A 17,801-nucleotide genomic window follows, 5' to 3' on the forward strand; every position below is an offset into this window, starting at 1 on the left:
AATTATTATTAATTTCAAAGCTGGTGGAGCTTGGTATAGATGGCCTAATACAATGAGACCCACACACTGCTAGAAGCCCAAATATTTTTTCAGAGGTAGATGCAGATAAAAATTATTTTTAATTTGCAACCTGATGGAGGTCAGTATAGATGGACTAATAGAACAAGTCCCACACACTGCTAGAAGGCCAAATATTTTTTCAGAGCTAGATGCAGATAAAAATTATATTCAATTTGCAACCTGATGGAGGTCAGTATAGATGGACTAATAGAACAAGTCCCACACACAGCTAGAAGCCCAAATATTTTTTCAGAGCTAGATGCAGATAAAAATTATATTCAATTTGCAACCTGATGGAGGTCAGTATAGATGGACTAATAGAACAAGTCCCACACACAGCTAGAAGCCCAAATATTTTTTCAGAGGTAGATGCAGATAAAAATTATTTTTAATTTGCAACCTGATGGAGGTCAGTATAGATGGACTAATAGAATGATGCTATGCCCAAAAGATTTTACTTCACTAGGTGCAGTAAAAAAATTGGTATTCTATACACAGGTGGTATATCTTGCAACACAGATAGGCTACTCCACTGACTAACACACTCTGCAATAGGCCAAAAAGGATTAGCTTTGCTAGATTCAGCCAAATGCTGTGAAAAAAACTTGCACAGCACTGGCACAGACCTGCCTGGCAAAAACTGATAGGAACTGATGTAACCTAGTCCTGAAAAGGACTGCAATTACAATTAGTCTTTACTCCCACAATCTATCTATTTAAGAGCACAGACCTGCCTGATAAAAGTCGTAGGAAATGCTGTAACCTAGTCCTTAAAAGGACTGCAATCACAACTATTCCCTACTCCCAAGCTATCTGTAGATTTGTGCGAAAATTGGCTTGAAATTAACAAGGTATAGCGCACACAGCAACAGCGGTGCCGTCTAACACGCAGCTGCAGCAGTGAGAAAATGGTGGCGACGGGGAAAATGGCTTGGTCTTATAGGGCAAGGACATGTGACATACACTGCCAATCACACATGCCCTTGCTTGTGTGAAAAAAAGCACTTCGCTCCGTGTGTGCGCTGCTGATAGGCTGACAGATTGCACCTCCCCACTGCAAATGCGGGAAAGAGAAAAAAAAATGGAGATCTTCATTATTCCTGCAGAGATCCATCCCCTGCCCCTCCCCCCACCCCGCTGTACACTCAAACTGCGTATTAACATTAATTTTCATCATTACTGAGAAAAAATCCAGTTATGATTTTGGTGCACGAACAGTTATCGAACATAACCTCGAACAGCCGAATTTTTCTCAAATTGTTCGTGTTCGCCGAACGGCTCGAACACCGCCCAAAACAGCTCGAATTTGAGATTGGCGAACAGTTCGAGTAGAACAACGCTCATCTCTACTGTACACACGCAAATCAATGTTTGTAATGTTTTTCATGTGTGTGTTTTTCACCATATATTTTATCATGTACTGCAAATATACCTGTAACAACAAAAGAAACAAGCATACTGAAAACCACCAAGCAGCAATTAAGCTAATGAAGAACCACCAGGTCTTGACCATTTAACCTAATTAATTTATTCAAGTGAACCTATATAGACTATATAACTCTAACAGACTGTAAAGCAATATCTTACCTGAGGAAGGCTATTCTGTACCAATATATAGCCGAAACGCGTTGTTCTATGTATCGTTTTTTTATGATGATTTTTATCTAAGTAAATTTCTGAAGACTTTTAATACCTCCGCCTGGTGCCTGTCTCCTGGGAGCGCTGAACAGACTAGATGAATCCTTTCATTTTCTCCTGACCTTCTCAAGAACAGAGGAATTTTAATTTCATATTTTTTTTAATCAAATCATTCTGAACTTCAATTCCCATAACCCACCCTAAACCCAAATCCCAACACTCCAGAGAACCATTTTCAGAGCAGTTCTAGAATAACGGACTATAGCATTCGTAGAAGGGGAAGAAGATAAAAAAGTGACTAACAAAGGGGTAGCAGCGTTTTAATGTTATCATTTACTGCTTGATGCCTGAGCCGGGGAGTGCACGCTGAAAACTGTTGCAGGCTGCTGTAATCACAGGACACAAGCAAACAGCATGGCATTTCCTATCAGCAGGGAGGAAGTAAAGGGAACAGTAATGAAAGTCTCCTCCTACTCCGCTCCATATTGAAATGAATAGTGTGCATCCTACAAATGAGATGCATACAGCAAACAATTGATTTTCCATACATAGGTTTTGAGTTGACCACTGGATATACACATGTGTATCACTAATTACCAGAAATGGAAATCGAAAAAAAAGACGAGCAAGTTTGGGGTGAATCCTGCCTTCATTACTGCACAGCCGCTCAGAGGGATCGGTACTAGGAACAGCAGGAGTGCCGGCGATGTTCACAGATTTACCTGCTGCGGGACTGAAGGAGTCTGATCGCGCTCGGCTCGAAGCTTTTTACCTGGTTTACGATAGGAATAATTGAAAGCTGTGCTTCAAAGGCGAGGAAGAAGTTTGCCACAGTCTGCGCTTGAATACCCTTAAGGGGGGAAAAAAAAGATATATACAAATACTGAAACATCTAAATGCATTAGAACATCAAACCTGGTGAAGCGGTAAATGACTTGTCCTCCAGGGATACAGGCTACTGTCATTCAGTAATTATTTAATAGGAATTTTACATTTTATGTGATCACCACGCTAGAATGTAAATGGAGAAAAACACAACACAACTCCTCATCATATGAAGATATTTTGTGTTATAGAACAGGATTTCTGTGGCACAACAAGACTGATTTACTATGTATGTGTGTCACCCTGGCCTGGATGCCACAAGTGTAATTAAAGCTGTGTCTGAGAGCAAGGGGGAGGTTCTCTAGTCAGGGGAACATTAGCATGCAATGCCTCCTGTCTCAGGCCAGTAGGGGGAGCTGGCTGCCCCTATAAAAGCTGGTACTGGGGGCAGGGTTAGAGAGAATGGATGGCCTGTCTCAGCACTGAGACGTGTCCCAGAGTGGAGCAGGGACAGAAAGTTGATTGCACCTAAGAGGAAGTGTGGCAGTAGGAGAGCCACCAGCCAGAGACGAGAGGCGAAGAGAGCCTGTCTTGGCAAATCAGAGACTGACCTTACCAGACTTTGGTGTCTGAGGCTGGAAGGATTCCACATCCCCCAGCAGAGAACCAGTCCGCAAGGGACTGTATATTCCTTGGCCTAAGAAGCCTGGAGGCCCTGCCACAACCGAAGGGACCAGTAAAGCCGTACAAGGCTGGGAGCAGAAAGGAACCCACGTCGCAGGCCATACAGGCGAGAATACACGGAAAGCTCGGAAACGTGGGCTGTTACCCTATCAGGAGGAGATAGCCAGAAGGAGCGCAGAAAGCACGGTAGGCCTACACCCTCACGCTGACCAGGGCCAATTTCCCCGTTACTCTCAGACATCCAGGTCCCCCTCCTAGCCGGGACTGTTTATGGGTCAATTTACCTGTTCTAGTAAAGACCCTGGACTGCAACCTGTTGTCTGTGTGCTCCTTGCTTCTCCAGCACTATCAGCACTGGGACCCTCACTACCATCACTCCCACCATCCACTATACTGCCCTGGGGCCGCACTCTTCCCGTGGGGAGTCACACTACCCTAGCTGCACACCTCATCAGCCCCAGCGGTCTGCATGCAGCGGCGGTTCCTAATAACCGCAAATCCACGGGTGGCGTAGTCGGACATAAACATCAGCACATAACGGACTACCACTGGCCTGACCACCCTGAGCCACGGAACCGAGTTGCCACTACTACTCCCATCGTTCCCCTACTGCCCGGATCCGAGTGCCCCACGGCCCAGGGGGCGAGTCATATGCACCATAGCCTTCATTTGATGTCACTTACTTAGCACCAACACCTTGCCCCAACTCTGCAATCCCCAATATCAGTCCATGACCTCAATGGGGTCACTATAAAATTATAAAGAGGACTGGTCATGTCTTTATTAGAAAATAGACAAACTTAGGATAGAAACAATATGAACATATACCCTGCTATAAGTAAGTAAAAAGCAATAGGAAATATATATAATATAGGGTACTTAGTAAACATGTTGTTTGATTAAAAAAAAAGCCATCCCACCAGCACCAAGGTGTACCCAGTCAGTTATGTGAAGTATATAATAAAATACACTTTAGTACAATATTAGTATCTTGTCCCTTTAAATCTGCAGCTACTTCTGTCACCATGGTAACTGCATTCATACTCAGCCAATAGGATTGCTCGGTTTGAATTTGAAGAAAAAAAAAAAGTCCTATATCGTCAGTTTGTTCCATCTCATCTGAGTGTGAAGACAGACACCTGCGATCAGCGAGATTATAGGTATAAGACGTGATATAATATAACGGACGGAGCCACATCCCATCACACGCACTCAGCGACCACAACTGACAGGAATCAGCACATTTATCAGAGGAGAAGTCATTATTCCCCAACACATGATAAGTGACAACTTCTAGATCTGCTGGGAACCCAACTAATCCCTGCTAGTACCTCCCCGGACCACCGCTCCATTCATTCTCTATGCAGGAGAAAGCTGAGTACAGCGCCCCCCATAGAGAATGAACGGACCGGCGGCTGAACATTTGCACTTCGCTCACTTCTATCTATAAGTGCTGTTCTGCTGATTGGGTCATAGCGGCCAAACCCACCGATCTAAGAGTCATCACCTATCCAGAGATCAGTGAGAACTTGTTCCAACTAGACATCCCCTTTAATTGAAGAGATCACATATCTAACAGCCAATCCTATTCATTCCCAATCTTCCCTGTGCCCAGTAATGCCCCTGGGTATATCGCCAATATGAGCCAATCACCAAACCCTCTGCTGACTGTTCCCCATGTTTTATAGATTTTGGATCCGTTTCTACAAGAGAAGATCTCAGCGGCCTCCATGGGGATGGGTTACTCTGCCAGCGATGGAGCAGGTAGTATCCACCAGCCGGTGATATCTCACCTTCCTCCATATTCTGCTGTTACATGCGTTTCTTCAGCTTTACCTCTTCCCAACAGAACCAATTGATGGTTTTTTCTGTTTTTTCCTTGGCTTTTTCCAAGGGCTATAACTTTTAATGTCTGTCCACATAGTGTGAGGTCTTGTTATTTTGTAGGATGAGCGGTACTTATAAATCCCACCATTCATTTACCACATAGTACTAGAAAACGGGAAAAACATTCCAAGTGCTGTAAAAGTGCGAAAAAAAAAGCCTGACCTTGTTTTTCTGGGAAGGATTTTAACGGCGCACATAGTGTGGTGAAAATGACCTGGTAATAGGATCCTACTCCTCAGTGTGATCACAGCAACACCAAACTTCTCCAAGAGTTTTTCTGAGACCCGTAACATTTTCGTTTTTCGGGTTGATGGAGCTGTGTGGGGGCTTATTTTTTGAAGGGCAAGAGGACTTTATTGATAACATTTTGGGACACATATGACATGGTCATCGCTTCTTACAGGGTTTTCTGCAGTATTGTGGCGAACGAAAAAAATGCAATTTTGTCTTTTTGAATTTTTTTCTGTGTTCTCTGATCGTTTGTTTTTTATATTTGGATAGATTGTATTTCTCTGAAAGAGACCATACCACAAATGTGTATATTTTTATTATCTTTATTTTTAGTGGGAGGTGAGTTGAACGTGTGGGGTTTTAATATTTTAGACTTTTTTTTTTTTTTTTAAATTTTCACTGCATTTGTATACATCATCTGATTGCTTGTGCTATATACAGCGATACCACAGTAATGCTCCATATAGCAAAATCACTTTCTTCTTTACAGCCCAAATGAAGCTTTATGATGACAGGCACGGAGGCTTCAGCAGACCCCCGGATGTCATAGCGGTCCATCTGCGCCCTGTGATCGCGTCACAGGAGCGCCGGTGGGCGCATGGAACGATGCATCCCAATGCCGGCGCGCTGTTAATGCTGCTGTTAGAGATTGACAGCAGCACTGAACAGGTTAACAGTGGTGAGCAGATCTTCGCTCCACTCGCAGCTCTTAGAGGCAGGTCCTGGTTGTTTGTCACAGCCATTATCTGCCATGTACGGGGCGAGCTGACTCTGCTCCATGCACCCGCTACTGACTTATACCATACATGTACGGCAGATGTTGGTAAGGAGTTAAAGCGGTTGTCCTGCTTTGCGGCCATTTGTTTTTTTTACTTTAATGCAAGTATTTGGGGCTAAAATTGATTTCCGTTATTGAGTTTCATTAAAAATGTTGCGTTCTGTAGCATCTGTGCTGCACTGTCTATTCCTGGCTGCAAAATTAGCTAACTGAGAATCTATCAGTGAGCTCCTTCTGACAGTCTTAAGGGAGAGTTTGTAGATCTTTCATCTGTTTTTTTTTCCTGAGTGCCTTTTAGCTGATCTATGCCCAAAGAAAACATGAAACTTGAATGTGCAGGGAAGCAATAAGTCTGTAATAACCAGTGAAAAATGAAATCTAAATGTAAAAAATTACTTTTAGTAGTAAATACATGGACATAAGAAAATACACACTGCAATGTCCTGCATTAGGAGGAACTCAGGGCCCACTGCACCAGCATATTGTCTCACAAGGGGCCTGAGGATCTCATCTCGGTACCTAATGGCAGTCAGGCTACCTCTGGCGAGCACATGGAGGACTGTGCGGCCCTTCAAAGAAATGCCACCCCACACCATTACTGACCCACTGCCAAACCGGTCGTGCTGAAGGATGTTGCAGGCAGCAGATCGCTCTCCACGGCGTCTCCAGACTCTGTCACGTCTGTCACATGTGCTCAGTGTGAACCTGCTTTCATCTGTGAAGAGCACAGGGAGCCAGTGGCGAGTTTGCCAATCCTGGTGTTCTGTGGCAAATGCCAAGCGTCCTGCACAGTGTTGGGCTGTGAGCACAACCCCCATGTGTGGACGTCGGGCCCTCATACCACCCTCATGGAGTCAGTTCTAACAGTTTGTGCAGACACATGCACATTTGTGGCCTGCTGGAGGTCATTTTGCAGGGCTCTGGAAGTGCTCCTCCTGTTGCTTCTTGCACAAAGGCGGAGGTAGCGGTCCTGCTGCTGGGTTGTTTCCCTCCTACGGCCCCCTCCACGTCTCCTGGTGTACTGGCCTGTCTCCTGGTAGTGTCTCCAGCCTCTGGACACTACGCTGACAGATGCAGCAAACCTTCTTGCCACAGCTCTCACTGATGTGCCATCCTGGATGAGCTGCACTACCTGAGCAACTTCTGTGGGTTGTAGAGTCCGTCTCATGCTACCACGTGTGTGAAAGCACAACCAACATTGAAAAGTGACCAAAACATCAGCCAGAAAGCACTGGTACTGAGATGTGGTCTGTGGTCCCCACCTGCAGAACCACTCCTTTATTGAGGGTGTCTTGATAATTGCCAATAATTTCCATCTATTGTCTATTCCATTTGCACAACAGCATGTGAATCATAGAATCATAGAATAGTAGAGTTGGAAGGGACCTCCTGGGTCATCTGGTCCAACCCCCTGCTCAAAGCAGGATTCACTAGATCATCTCAGACAGATGTCTGTCCAGCCTCTGTTTGAAGACGTCCATTGAAGGGGAACTCACCACCTCTCGTGGCAGCCTGTTCCACTCATTGATCATCCTCACTGTCAAAAAGTTTTTTCTAATATCTAATCTGTGTCTCCTCCCATTTAGTTTCATCCCATTGCTTCTAGTCTTTCCTTGTGCAAATGAGAATAAAGATGATCCTTCTACAATGTGACAGCCCTTGACATATTTGTAGACAGCTATTAAGTCTCCTCTCAGTCTTCTTTTTTGCAAGCTAAACATTCCCAAATCCTGCAACCGTTCCTCATAGGACATGGTTTGCAGACCAGTCACCATTCTGGTCGCTCTTCTCTGAACTTGCTCCAGTTTGTCGATGTCTTTTTTAAAATGTGGTGCCCAAAACTGTACACAGTATTCCAGATGAGGTCTGACCAAAGAGGAGTAAAGACCGATAATGACTTCACGTGATCTAGACTGTATGCTTCTGTTAAGAACACCAGAATTGGCACCGAAGAGGAGACCCCACCGAAGAGGAGACCCACCGAAGAGGAGACCCAAGAGGAGACCCACCAAAGAGGAGACCCCACCGAAGAGGAGACCCCACCGAAGAGGAGACCCAAGAGGAGACCCCACCGAAGAGGAGACCCCACCGAAGAGGAGACCCCACCGAAGAGGAGACCCCACCGAAGAGGAGACCCACCGAAGAGGAGACCCACCGAAGAGGAGACCCACCAAAGAGGAGACCCCACCAAAGAGGAGACCCCACCAAAGAGGAGACCCCACCGAAGAGGAGACCCAAGAGGAGGCCCACCAAAGAGGAGACCCAAGAGGAGACCCCACCGAAGAGGAGACCCCACCGAAGAGGAGACCCCACCGAAGAGGAGACCCCACCGAAGAGGGGTCTTATTAAACATTGACCTGTCTTTAGATGAAAAGGGAGCTTTTTTTTTTCTTTCTTTCTTTTATTGTATTCCTACTTCTTCCCTGAACATGATTTTTTATTTTTTTTTAAATCTGCCATACTGTTCCAGAGATATGGGCCTTTTTACTTACTGCTAAATTTTATGATCTATATCAAAGGGGGCGTGGCTCACAGGATCCTCAGGGGCGTGTCTTTAGGCTGCTCTGCATAATTATCCTGTGGGCCACGCCCCCTTATAAAGATTACACACAATCAACACTAAATAAAAAGGCCCATATCTCTGCAACCGTATGGTGGATTTAAAAAAATGAAAAAGTGTAATACTCGGGGGAGCAGCGGGAATAAAGTAAGGGCAAACACTGGTCACTTCTGACTTGGTGACATGTCCTCTTTAAAGTAGAATTTTTGTTCTTCTTCAATTCTGGTTATTGTATGTGATAAATTGGGAACATGTCATTTACTTACAGGATTGTGCTGGCGTTATCCTTTACTCTGCTGAATCTGCTACCCAAGTGGCCCTCGATGGTATTCAGTGTCTAGGTAAGGAGAGTCTAACCTGTGCCTTTTGGCCAACACCTAAATCCACCAGCACTACTGATACATATTTATTCTTCAGTTTTGCCCTCGATGTTTCCAGCAGTCCACAACACAAAGCGATCACCATTACGGCTGTGGGGGTTTTTTTTGGTTTTTTTTTGCCTAATGTTTTCAGCCGATTCATCAATTGAGCAAACTCTGTGCCCGAAAAATATAACCTCCATAATTGATTTTATATGATACATTTCTCGCACAAAATTTTGCGCTGTGTTAGAGGAGCATCCAATTTTTTTTTCATTAAAGTCACAAAAAAAAAAAGATTAAAGACGAAAATAAAGAATTCATTGTACTGTGTGCGCCATTTTGAAGAATTATTTTGGTGCAAAAAAAACCCCATCAAGTAATGATCCAAGATGTAAAAAAAAAAAAAAAATGAGAAAATGACTTTAAATTTTAACTGCAAATGAAACTTGCCCTATGTGTCTTCACCTGTATGAAAAGACTGGGATGGCTCTGGGAGCAAGCGCACCACCACCGCTGTGTTTTCATATATAGGCATCTCCAATGTTTAGGAATTCAGTGTTGACAAGCGTTGCGATTTGTGCAAGTAAAGGTGTCAGGTTTAGATTGTTGCCTGTATTCACTTTAAGGGAATCTTTAAGTAGGTTTTTGTTATATAATCGGAGAGCAGCATGGTGGAGGGGCAGAGACCCTGATTGCAGCGATGTGTCATTTTTGATACAAAAACAGTTTTCTCTGCTGCAGAGCTCTAAATGCTTAGCCCTGTATAACCCCTCCCACACCACTGATTGGCAGCTGTGTATAACACCCGCCCACACTACTGATTGGCAGCTGTGTATAACCCCCGCCCACACTACTGATTGGCAGCTGTGTATAACCCCCGCCCACACTACTGATTGGCAGCTGTGTATAACCCCCGCCCACACCACTGATTGGCAGCTGTGTATAACACCCGCCCACACTACTGATTGGCAGCTGTGTATAACCCCCGCCCACACTACTGATTGGCAGCTGTGTATAACCCCCGCCCACACTACTGATTGGCAGCTGTGTATAACCCCCGCCCACACTACTGATTGGCAGCTGTGTATAACCCCCGCCCACACTACTGATTGGCAGCTGTGTATAACCCCCGCCCACACCACTGATTGGCAGCTGTGTATAACACCCGCCCACACTACTGATTGGCAGCTGTGTATAACCCCCGCCCACACTACTGATTGGCAGCTGTGTATAACCCCCGCCCACACCACTGATTGGCAGCTGTGTATAATCCCCGCCCACACCACTGATTGGCAGCTGTGTATAACCCCCGCCCACACCACTGATTGGCAGCTGTGTATAACCCCCGCCCACACCACTGATTGGCAGCTGTGTATAACCCCCGCCCACACCACTGATTGGCAGCTGTGTATAACCCCCGCCCACACCACTGATTGGCAGCTGTGTATAACCCCACCCACACTACTGATTGGCAGCTGTGTATAACCCCCGCCCACACCACTGATTGGCAGCTGTGTATAACCCCTGCCCACACCACTGATTGGCAGCTGTGTATAACCCCTGCCCACACCACTGATTGGCAGCTGTGTATAACCCCCGCCCACACCACTGATTGGCAGCTGTGTATAACCCCCGCCCACACCACTGATTGGCAGCTGTGTATAACCCCCGCCCACACCACTGATTGGCAGCTGTGTATAACCCCTGCCCACACCACTGATTGGCAGCTGTGTATAACCCCCGCCCACACCACTGATTGGCAGCTGTGTATAACCCCCGCCCACACTACTGATTGGCAGCTGTGTATAACCCCCGCCCACACCACTGATTGGCAGCTGTGTATAACCCCCGCCCACACCACTGATTGGCAGCTGTGTATAACCCCCGCCCACAACACTGATTGGCAGCTGTGTATAACCCCCGCCCACACCACTGATTGGCAGCTGTGTATAACCCCCGCCCACACCACTGATTGGCAGCTGTGTATAACCCCCGCCCACACCACTGATTGGCAGCTGTGTATAACCCCCGCCCACACCACTGATTGGCAGCTGTGTATAACCCCCGCCCACACCACTGATTGGCAGCTGTGTATAACCCCCGCCCACACCACTGATTGGCAGCTGTGTATAACCCCCGCCCACAGCACTGATTGGCAGCTGTGTATAACCCCCGCCCACACCACTGATTGGCAGCTGTGTATAACCCCTGCCCACACCACTGATTGGCAGCTGTGTATAACCCCCGCCCACACCACTGATTGGCAGCTGTGTATAACCCCCGCCCACACCACTGATTGGCAGCTGTGTATAACCCCCGCCCACACCACTGATTGGCAGCTGTGTATAACCCCCGCCCACACCACTGATTGGCAGCTGTGTATAACCCCCGCCCACACCACTGATTGGCAGCTGTGTATAACCCCTGCCCACACCACTGATTGGCAGCTGTGTATAACCCCCGCCCACACCACTGATTGGCAGCTGTGTATAACCCCCGCCCACACCACTGATTGGCAGCTGTGTATAACCCCCGCCCACACCACTGATTGGCAGCTGTGTATAACCCCCGCCCACACCACTGATTGGCAGCTGTGTATAACCCCCGCCCACACCACTGATTGGCAGCTGTGTATAACCCCCGCCCACACCACTGATTGGCAGCTGTGTATAACCCCCGCCCACACCACTGATTGGCAGCTGTGTATAACCCCCGCCCACAGCACTGATTGGCAGCTGTGTATAACCCCCGCCCACACCACTGATTGGCAGCTGTGTATAACCCCTGCCCACACCACTGATTGGCAGCTGTGTATAACCCCCGCCCACACCACTGATTGGCAGCTGTGTATAACCCCCGCCCACACCACTGATTGGCAGCTGTGTATAACCCCCGCCCACACCACTGATTGGCAGCTGTGTATAACCCCCGCCCACACCACTGATTGGCAGCTGTGTATAACCCCCGCCCACAGCACTGATTGGCAGCTGTGTATAACCCCACCCACACTACTGATTGGCACCTTCCTGTGTATAACCCCTGCCCACACCACTGATTGGCAGCTGTGTATAACCCCCGCCCACACCACTGATTGGCAGCTGTGTATAACCCCCGCCCACAGCACTGATTGGCAGCTGTGTATAACCCCACCCACACTACTGATTGGCACCTTCCTGTGTATAACCCCCGCCCACAGCACTGATTGGCAGCTGTGTATAACCCCCGCCCACAGCACTGATTGGCAGCTGTGTATAACCCCCGCCCACACCACTGATTGGCAGCTGTGTATAACCCCCGCCCACACCACTGATTGGCAGCTGTGTATAACCCCCGCCCACACCACTGATTGGCAGCTGTGTATAACCCCCGCCCACAGCACTGATTGGCAGCTGTGTATAACCCCCGCCCACACCACTGATTGGCAGCTGTGTATAACCCCCGCCCACACCACTGATTGGCAGCTGTGTATAACCCCACCCACACTACTGATTGGCAGCTGTGTATAACCCCACCCACACTACTGATTGGCACCTTCCTGTGTATAACCCCACCCACACCACTGATTGGCAGCTGTGTATAACCCCACCCACACCACTGATTGGCAGCTGTGTATAACCCCCGCCCACAGCACTGATTGGCAGCTGTGTATAACCCCCGCCCACACCACTGATTGGCAGCTGTGTATAACCCCACCCACACTACTGATTGGCAGCTGTGTATAACCCCCGCCCACACCACTGATTGGCAGCTGTGTATAACCCCACCCACACTACTGATTGGCAGCTGTGTATAACCCCCGCCCACAGCACTGATTGGCAGCTGTGTATAACCCCACCCACACTACTGATTGGCACCTTCCTGTGTATAACCCCCGCCCACACTACTGATTGGCACCTTCCTGTGTACACTATATATTGATAGAAAGCTGCTGATCAGACACCTAGTGCTGTAATGATAATATCCTGCTGATTTAAGACTGATTTTATTGATACAGCAGCACACAGCCCTGTAGTAACACATTGCTGGAATCTGGCCGGACATTATTCTGATCTCAGATTACATAGACAATCCTGCTGACAGATTCCCATTAAAAGGTTCTTCCCGTCCTCTGCTCCCCATCCTCTGGCTTCCTGCTTGCTCCTGATGATTGACAGTTCGGACCAGAGGTGCCACCCGTCCTGTGCGCTCTCCAGTGCTGCAATCAGAAGCAGCCTTCCCTCCTGGAGAATCAGAGGACAGAGGCATAATGAAGCCGGCCGGATCCAGAGCGGACAGCACTCCTTCCCTAGGAGACCGACCACCTCTGACAGACTGGCAGAGGTGGCTGGTGACCTAAAAATATCTCTCTTCTCTAGGTCTGAGAGGATTTTTAATAAGAAGTAAATTGAAAAGTTTTTACCGTATTTTGCAATTTTACCCATGAAGACTGAGACCACCCCATGTTCACTGTTCTTTTATAAATGTTTATTTCTCCACAGGGGGCAATGGCTATATAAACGACTACCCGATGGGCCGCTTCCTTCGTGATGCCAAGCTTTATGAAATAGGGGCTGGTACTACCGAGGTTCGGAGACTGGTCATAGGAAGAGCCTTCAATGCTCTGTACAAGTAACCTGCCGACCTTGGAGATCACCGATCATGGCTCTAACTCCGAACTCAATCCGCAAAAATCTCTCTGCACCCGGGTGGATGAGGAGCGATGGGCACTCACTGCCTAAAACACTTACCTCGTAGCTGCGAGCCTCGTGGCCGCACAGACTGGACTGTTAGGAGACCGGACCGGTCCAGTGCTCTGTCTACCGACTCTTTATCAAGTGAATGTGAAGATTCTTATACCGGGGACATGAAACCATGAACCGTATAGTTATATCCAAGAGATGGGGGGCTCTGATCACCCCCACTGATCACTGTTTATGGAGTCTGTGTATTGCTCCAGGAACAAATAAAGCATACGTCAATCATCTGTCATTATTTTCCCCAGTGCTGTCTATAGTGATATCTACAGCCTGTTAAAGGAGTTGTCTGGGACTTAAACATTTAACATTGATGACTTATCCTTAGTATAGGTCATCAATGTCTGATCGGTGGGGGTGCGACACTCTGCACCCCCGCCAATCTGCTGTTCCTGGTGTCAGCGGCCAGGACTGATCAGTTACAGAGCTGCACAGTGGGTGCGACCGGGCACTGCACTCCACCGGGCACTGCACTCCACCTGCTATTGATTTGAATAGGGGGCGGATGTGCAGTACCGGCCGCGGCCACTATACAGGCGCTGTGCAGATCCATAACTGAGCAGTTTTGTGATGCCGCCGACATCAGGAACAGCTGACTGGTGGGAGTCCCGGGTGTCTCACCCCCACCAATCATACATTAGTGACCTGTCACCAATGTAAGTCTTAAAGGGGTTGTCTAAGTGTAACCCACCCTGTAAGAGCAGAGATGCATTACAGAAAGTGGATGCTTCATCTCTTCATTCCTGTCCTGTCTGTCATCCTGCATAGTCCAGTGAAGGCAATGGCAGGAGAAATGCATGCTGGGAGGTGAAAGGAAGTCAGTTCCAGCTCCTATAGTGCTGATGAAATACTGCACATTCAGAGTATGAGAGTTTTTGGACATATTAGACTATATCAGCACCAGTGGCGGTTTTAGCTTATTGTGGTGTATGTGGTCGGCTTCACTCTGCTTTTCTACAGGATTTATGTGAAGGGCTTTAAGAAAATATAAGCTCTTAAGAAAAATTATAGAAAATTTCAGTTAAATTACTTGTAAAAATCACTGATTCTTCTGTGGCAGAATCAGGGGGAGATCTGGAATTTTTACAAAGAATATAACTCAATTTTTTGTTTTTAAGCAAGCGACAGGTTCTCTTTAGCAGTAGTCCTAAATAAAATACACATGGAATAAATGGGGAAAGAGTTGATACGAGGAGTAAAATAATAGAAATATATCCCCCCGGTGGAGGTTTAGTAGATTGCAGGCAGGTGTCACAATGTACTTTAGTGACCCCTGCTGGTAGTGGTGGGGATTTGTTTTCAATTGTATTTTAATTCTATTCTTGCTGCATCTCACAATAAATACTAAGGAGGGAAATTTCCTAAGACAGGCGAGTCACAGTCCAGTCTGATTTGTGCTGGATTTATGAAGAGGGGAACACCATGTAATAAATAAGGTAAAGATTTAGCCGTTCTTGAAGCAAATTGAAATCTCCATCTGCTGTGAGCAGCCATAGAGCTGCTTTATGTGCTGAATTCTGGTATATTATAGAAAGTCTATCAGATGTATAGGCCGCCCCTCAGGCCTAATCACAGACACTTTATAAAAAGAAACAATTGCAAGTTTTAGCACAAGACAGATTTCTAAATAAAACATTTAATAGATCGCCCCTATGGGCATATTATTAAAATCTAAAAGAAAGTTATTCTATCCATTAGCACATATGCTCCTAACATGGGAAATAATCACCACAGAATTGTTTAATATGCAGTAAATGAATAACCTGCCAGACACCCGACGGACTGACCGCGGCAGGGGCAGAAATCACACTTAGGCCACGGCCCCACTATCAGTATTCGGTTAGTATCTTTCCTCTGGAGTGGGAGCCAAAACCAGATGAGGAACAATCAGAGAAAAGGTAGAATAGAAACAAGTCACCAATTCTGGATTTATCACCCACTCCTGGTTTTGTCTCCCACTCCTGAGAAAAAATACTGACTGAATACTGATAGTGGGGTCGTGGCCTTAAAAGGGTTATTCCCAAATGGGTATTGTTGGATAGTTCTTGTAAATACAAGTGATTTTTGCAATTTACTGCTTATTAAAATTGTCAGTCGTTCTTGAAATATTAACACTTTATTCTTTTAGTTACAGCTCATTGCTTTGGAGACCGACCACTGCTGCTGGACAGCAGAACATAAGCAGTGCTTACATGCTCTTTTCCATTGAGCTTGTAAGCGCTGTATTGAACCTGTCCCGAAACGCTGAAGCGCACCACAACTTCCTAACCAGTTTCAGCACAAGGTAGACCACAGCGGTGGTCGGTCTCCAAGGCAACAAGCTGTAAACAAAAGAAAAGCGTTAACTCAAGAACGACTGAAAAGTTTAATAAGCAATGAAATGCAAAAGTGCTTGTTTTTACCAACACTATCTGACAGTGCCCATCTATGAAGATGAGGAAAAACCCTTTTAAAGGCCACTGACAAAGGAACAATATTTGCAGCCTGTTTTAATATTTCTCATCTGGAGCCTCCCTCACAGCAGTATATGCCGAATTTGGGGGTCTGTACGTCCATTTCACTGTTGCCTTCACTAGCTCGCAGGTATCTGCACCGAGGTCTCTTCTATAGCGGCCATGTAGTGGTAGATACCAGTTATTTTTCCCTATTACTGTACGTGCTCCTCTCCGTGAGTCACATAGTATTCATGTCCCCGTTGTGCCCTATAGTTGGTAAAATTGCCTTCTAGAAACATGAATGCTACCTGTGGATTCATTGGAAAGTTATCATACCCTGAGTGTCCCTATAGTGTAATAATGCCCTTTAGGTGTCCACTGAACTGCTAATAATGCCCCCCTGAGGATTCCTTTTACAGTTATATTGACACTGTCGCCCACAAAAAATAGGGCCCAAAAATGTAAAATAATTATATATTCACCATAAACCGGATCCTGAGTGATCTGCGTCCTACAACGCAGGCTGCCGTGAGCACTTCTGCCTATCAATGGGTACTGATTGTACAGAAACTCCTCCGTACTCCAGTAGATGTATGTAACATCAAAATCAGATTTAGGCTATGTGCCCACGATGCAGAATAGATGCAGATTTTTCCTGAGCGTTTCTGCCTCTCCCTGGCAGAAAAAAAAACACATGCAGATTTTACATGCGTTTTTTTCTGCCAGGGAGAAGCGTTTTTTAAGCATTTTTGCATGCATTTCCGCATGTAAAAAACGGGTCATGCAACCGCCGACATCAGCGGTCGTGTGACCATCACATGACTAAATGACGTCAGCGCAGGTCCTTTTAGAACACGGCAGGACGCCAATTACAGAGGACACCGCGGAAGAGGTAAGTATAATGTTTTTTTTTTTTTTTACGTTTTAATTCTTTTTTTTTTTACTAATGGTACCCGGGTCGGATGAGAGTCTCCTCTGCTCCAGACCCGGGTACCATCCACGCATTGAACCGCATAACATTCGCATGCATACATGCGGATGTTATGCAGTTCAATGCAAGTCAATGGCGGCAATTACGCACAAGAAATGGACGTGCTGTCGATTTTTCCGCAATGATAATACGCAGCGGAAATTTCTGCAGCATGTGCACAGCACATGCAGATTACCAAGCGTTTTTAATGCACTTTCGTGGTGGAAATGCATTAAATCCGCATCGTGGGCACGCAGCCTAAAACACTTTATGCAATAAAATGAAATTGAATTAAAAAAATAGTTTACTACCTGTTTGCAAATGACAAACTGCACTTTTACTATTTCTAGACGATTTATGAAAAAAATCACGGCCAGACGATATTTATTACGGACACATTGGAAAACCATAATAAATGCTTGTGATTATAAGTGATAAATGTCCACAGCCCATAATCCTGATGTGTAACGTCAGCTGCAGTCACTGTCATCTGTAACATGATGAGAATTACTCACAATAATCTGCAGAAGTTTCTTCAGCTTCAGAAAATGTAATTGTTTCTCCAGAGCGGGCGATAAAGTGCCGTATTGTTCTGTGCTGGAGTTTGTGGTGGGCCGGCGACCCTGGTGCTGGTTATA

The 17,801-nt window shown here is 46.4% G+C and overlaps 1 protein-coding gene across 1 annotated transcript in view; it reads left to right on the forward strand.

Moving 5' to 3' along the window:
- The window catches only part of LOC141213647 (isovaleryl-CoA dehydrogenase, mitochondrial-like), a 40,603-nt gene extending 26,610 nt beyond the window's left edge, over positions 1 to 13,993 (forward strand). The window contains exons 3-4 of the mRNA XM_073665254.1: positions 8,932 to 9,004; positions 13,504 to 13,993. Coding sequence (XP_073521355.1) covers positions 8,932 to 9,004; positions 13,504 to 13,637 — 207 coding nt within the window. The 3' untranslated portion in view covers positions 13,638 to 13,993. The remainder of the gene's footprint in view (positions 1 to 8,931; positions 9,005 to 13,503) is intronic.
- Positions 13,994 to 17,801: the final 3,808 nt, after the last annotated feature.

This window comes from Phyllobates terribilis, unplaced genomic scaffold, assembly GCF_046119375.1.
Source record: "Phyllobates terribilis strain yellow unplaced genomic scaffold, ASM4611937v1 Scaffold_201__1_contigs__length_3545014, whole genome shotgun sequence".
NCBI lineage: Eukaryota > Metazoa > Chordata > Amphibia > Anura > Dendrobatidae > Phyllobates > Phyllobates terribilis.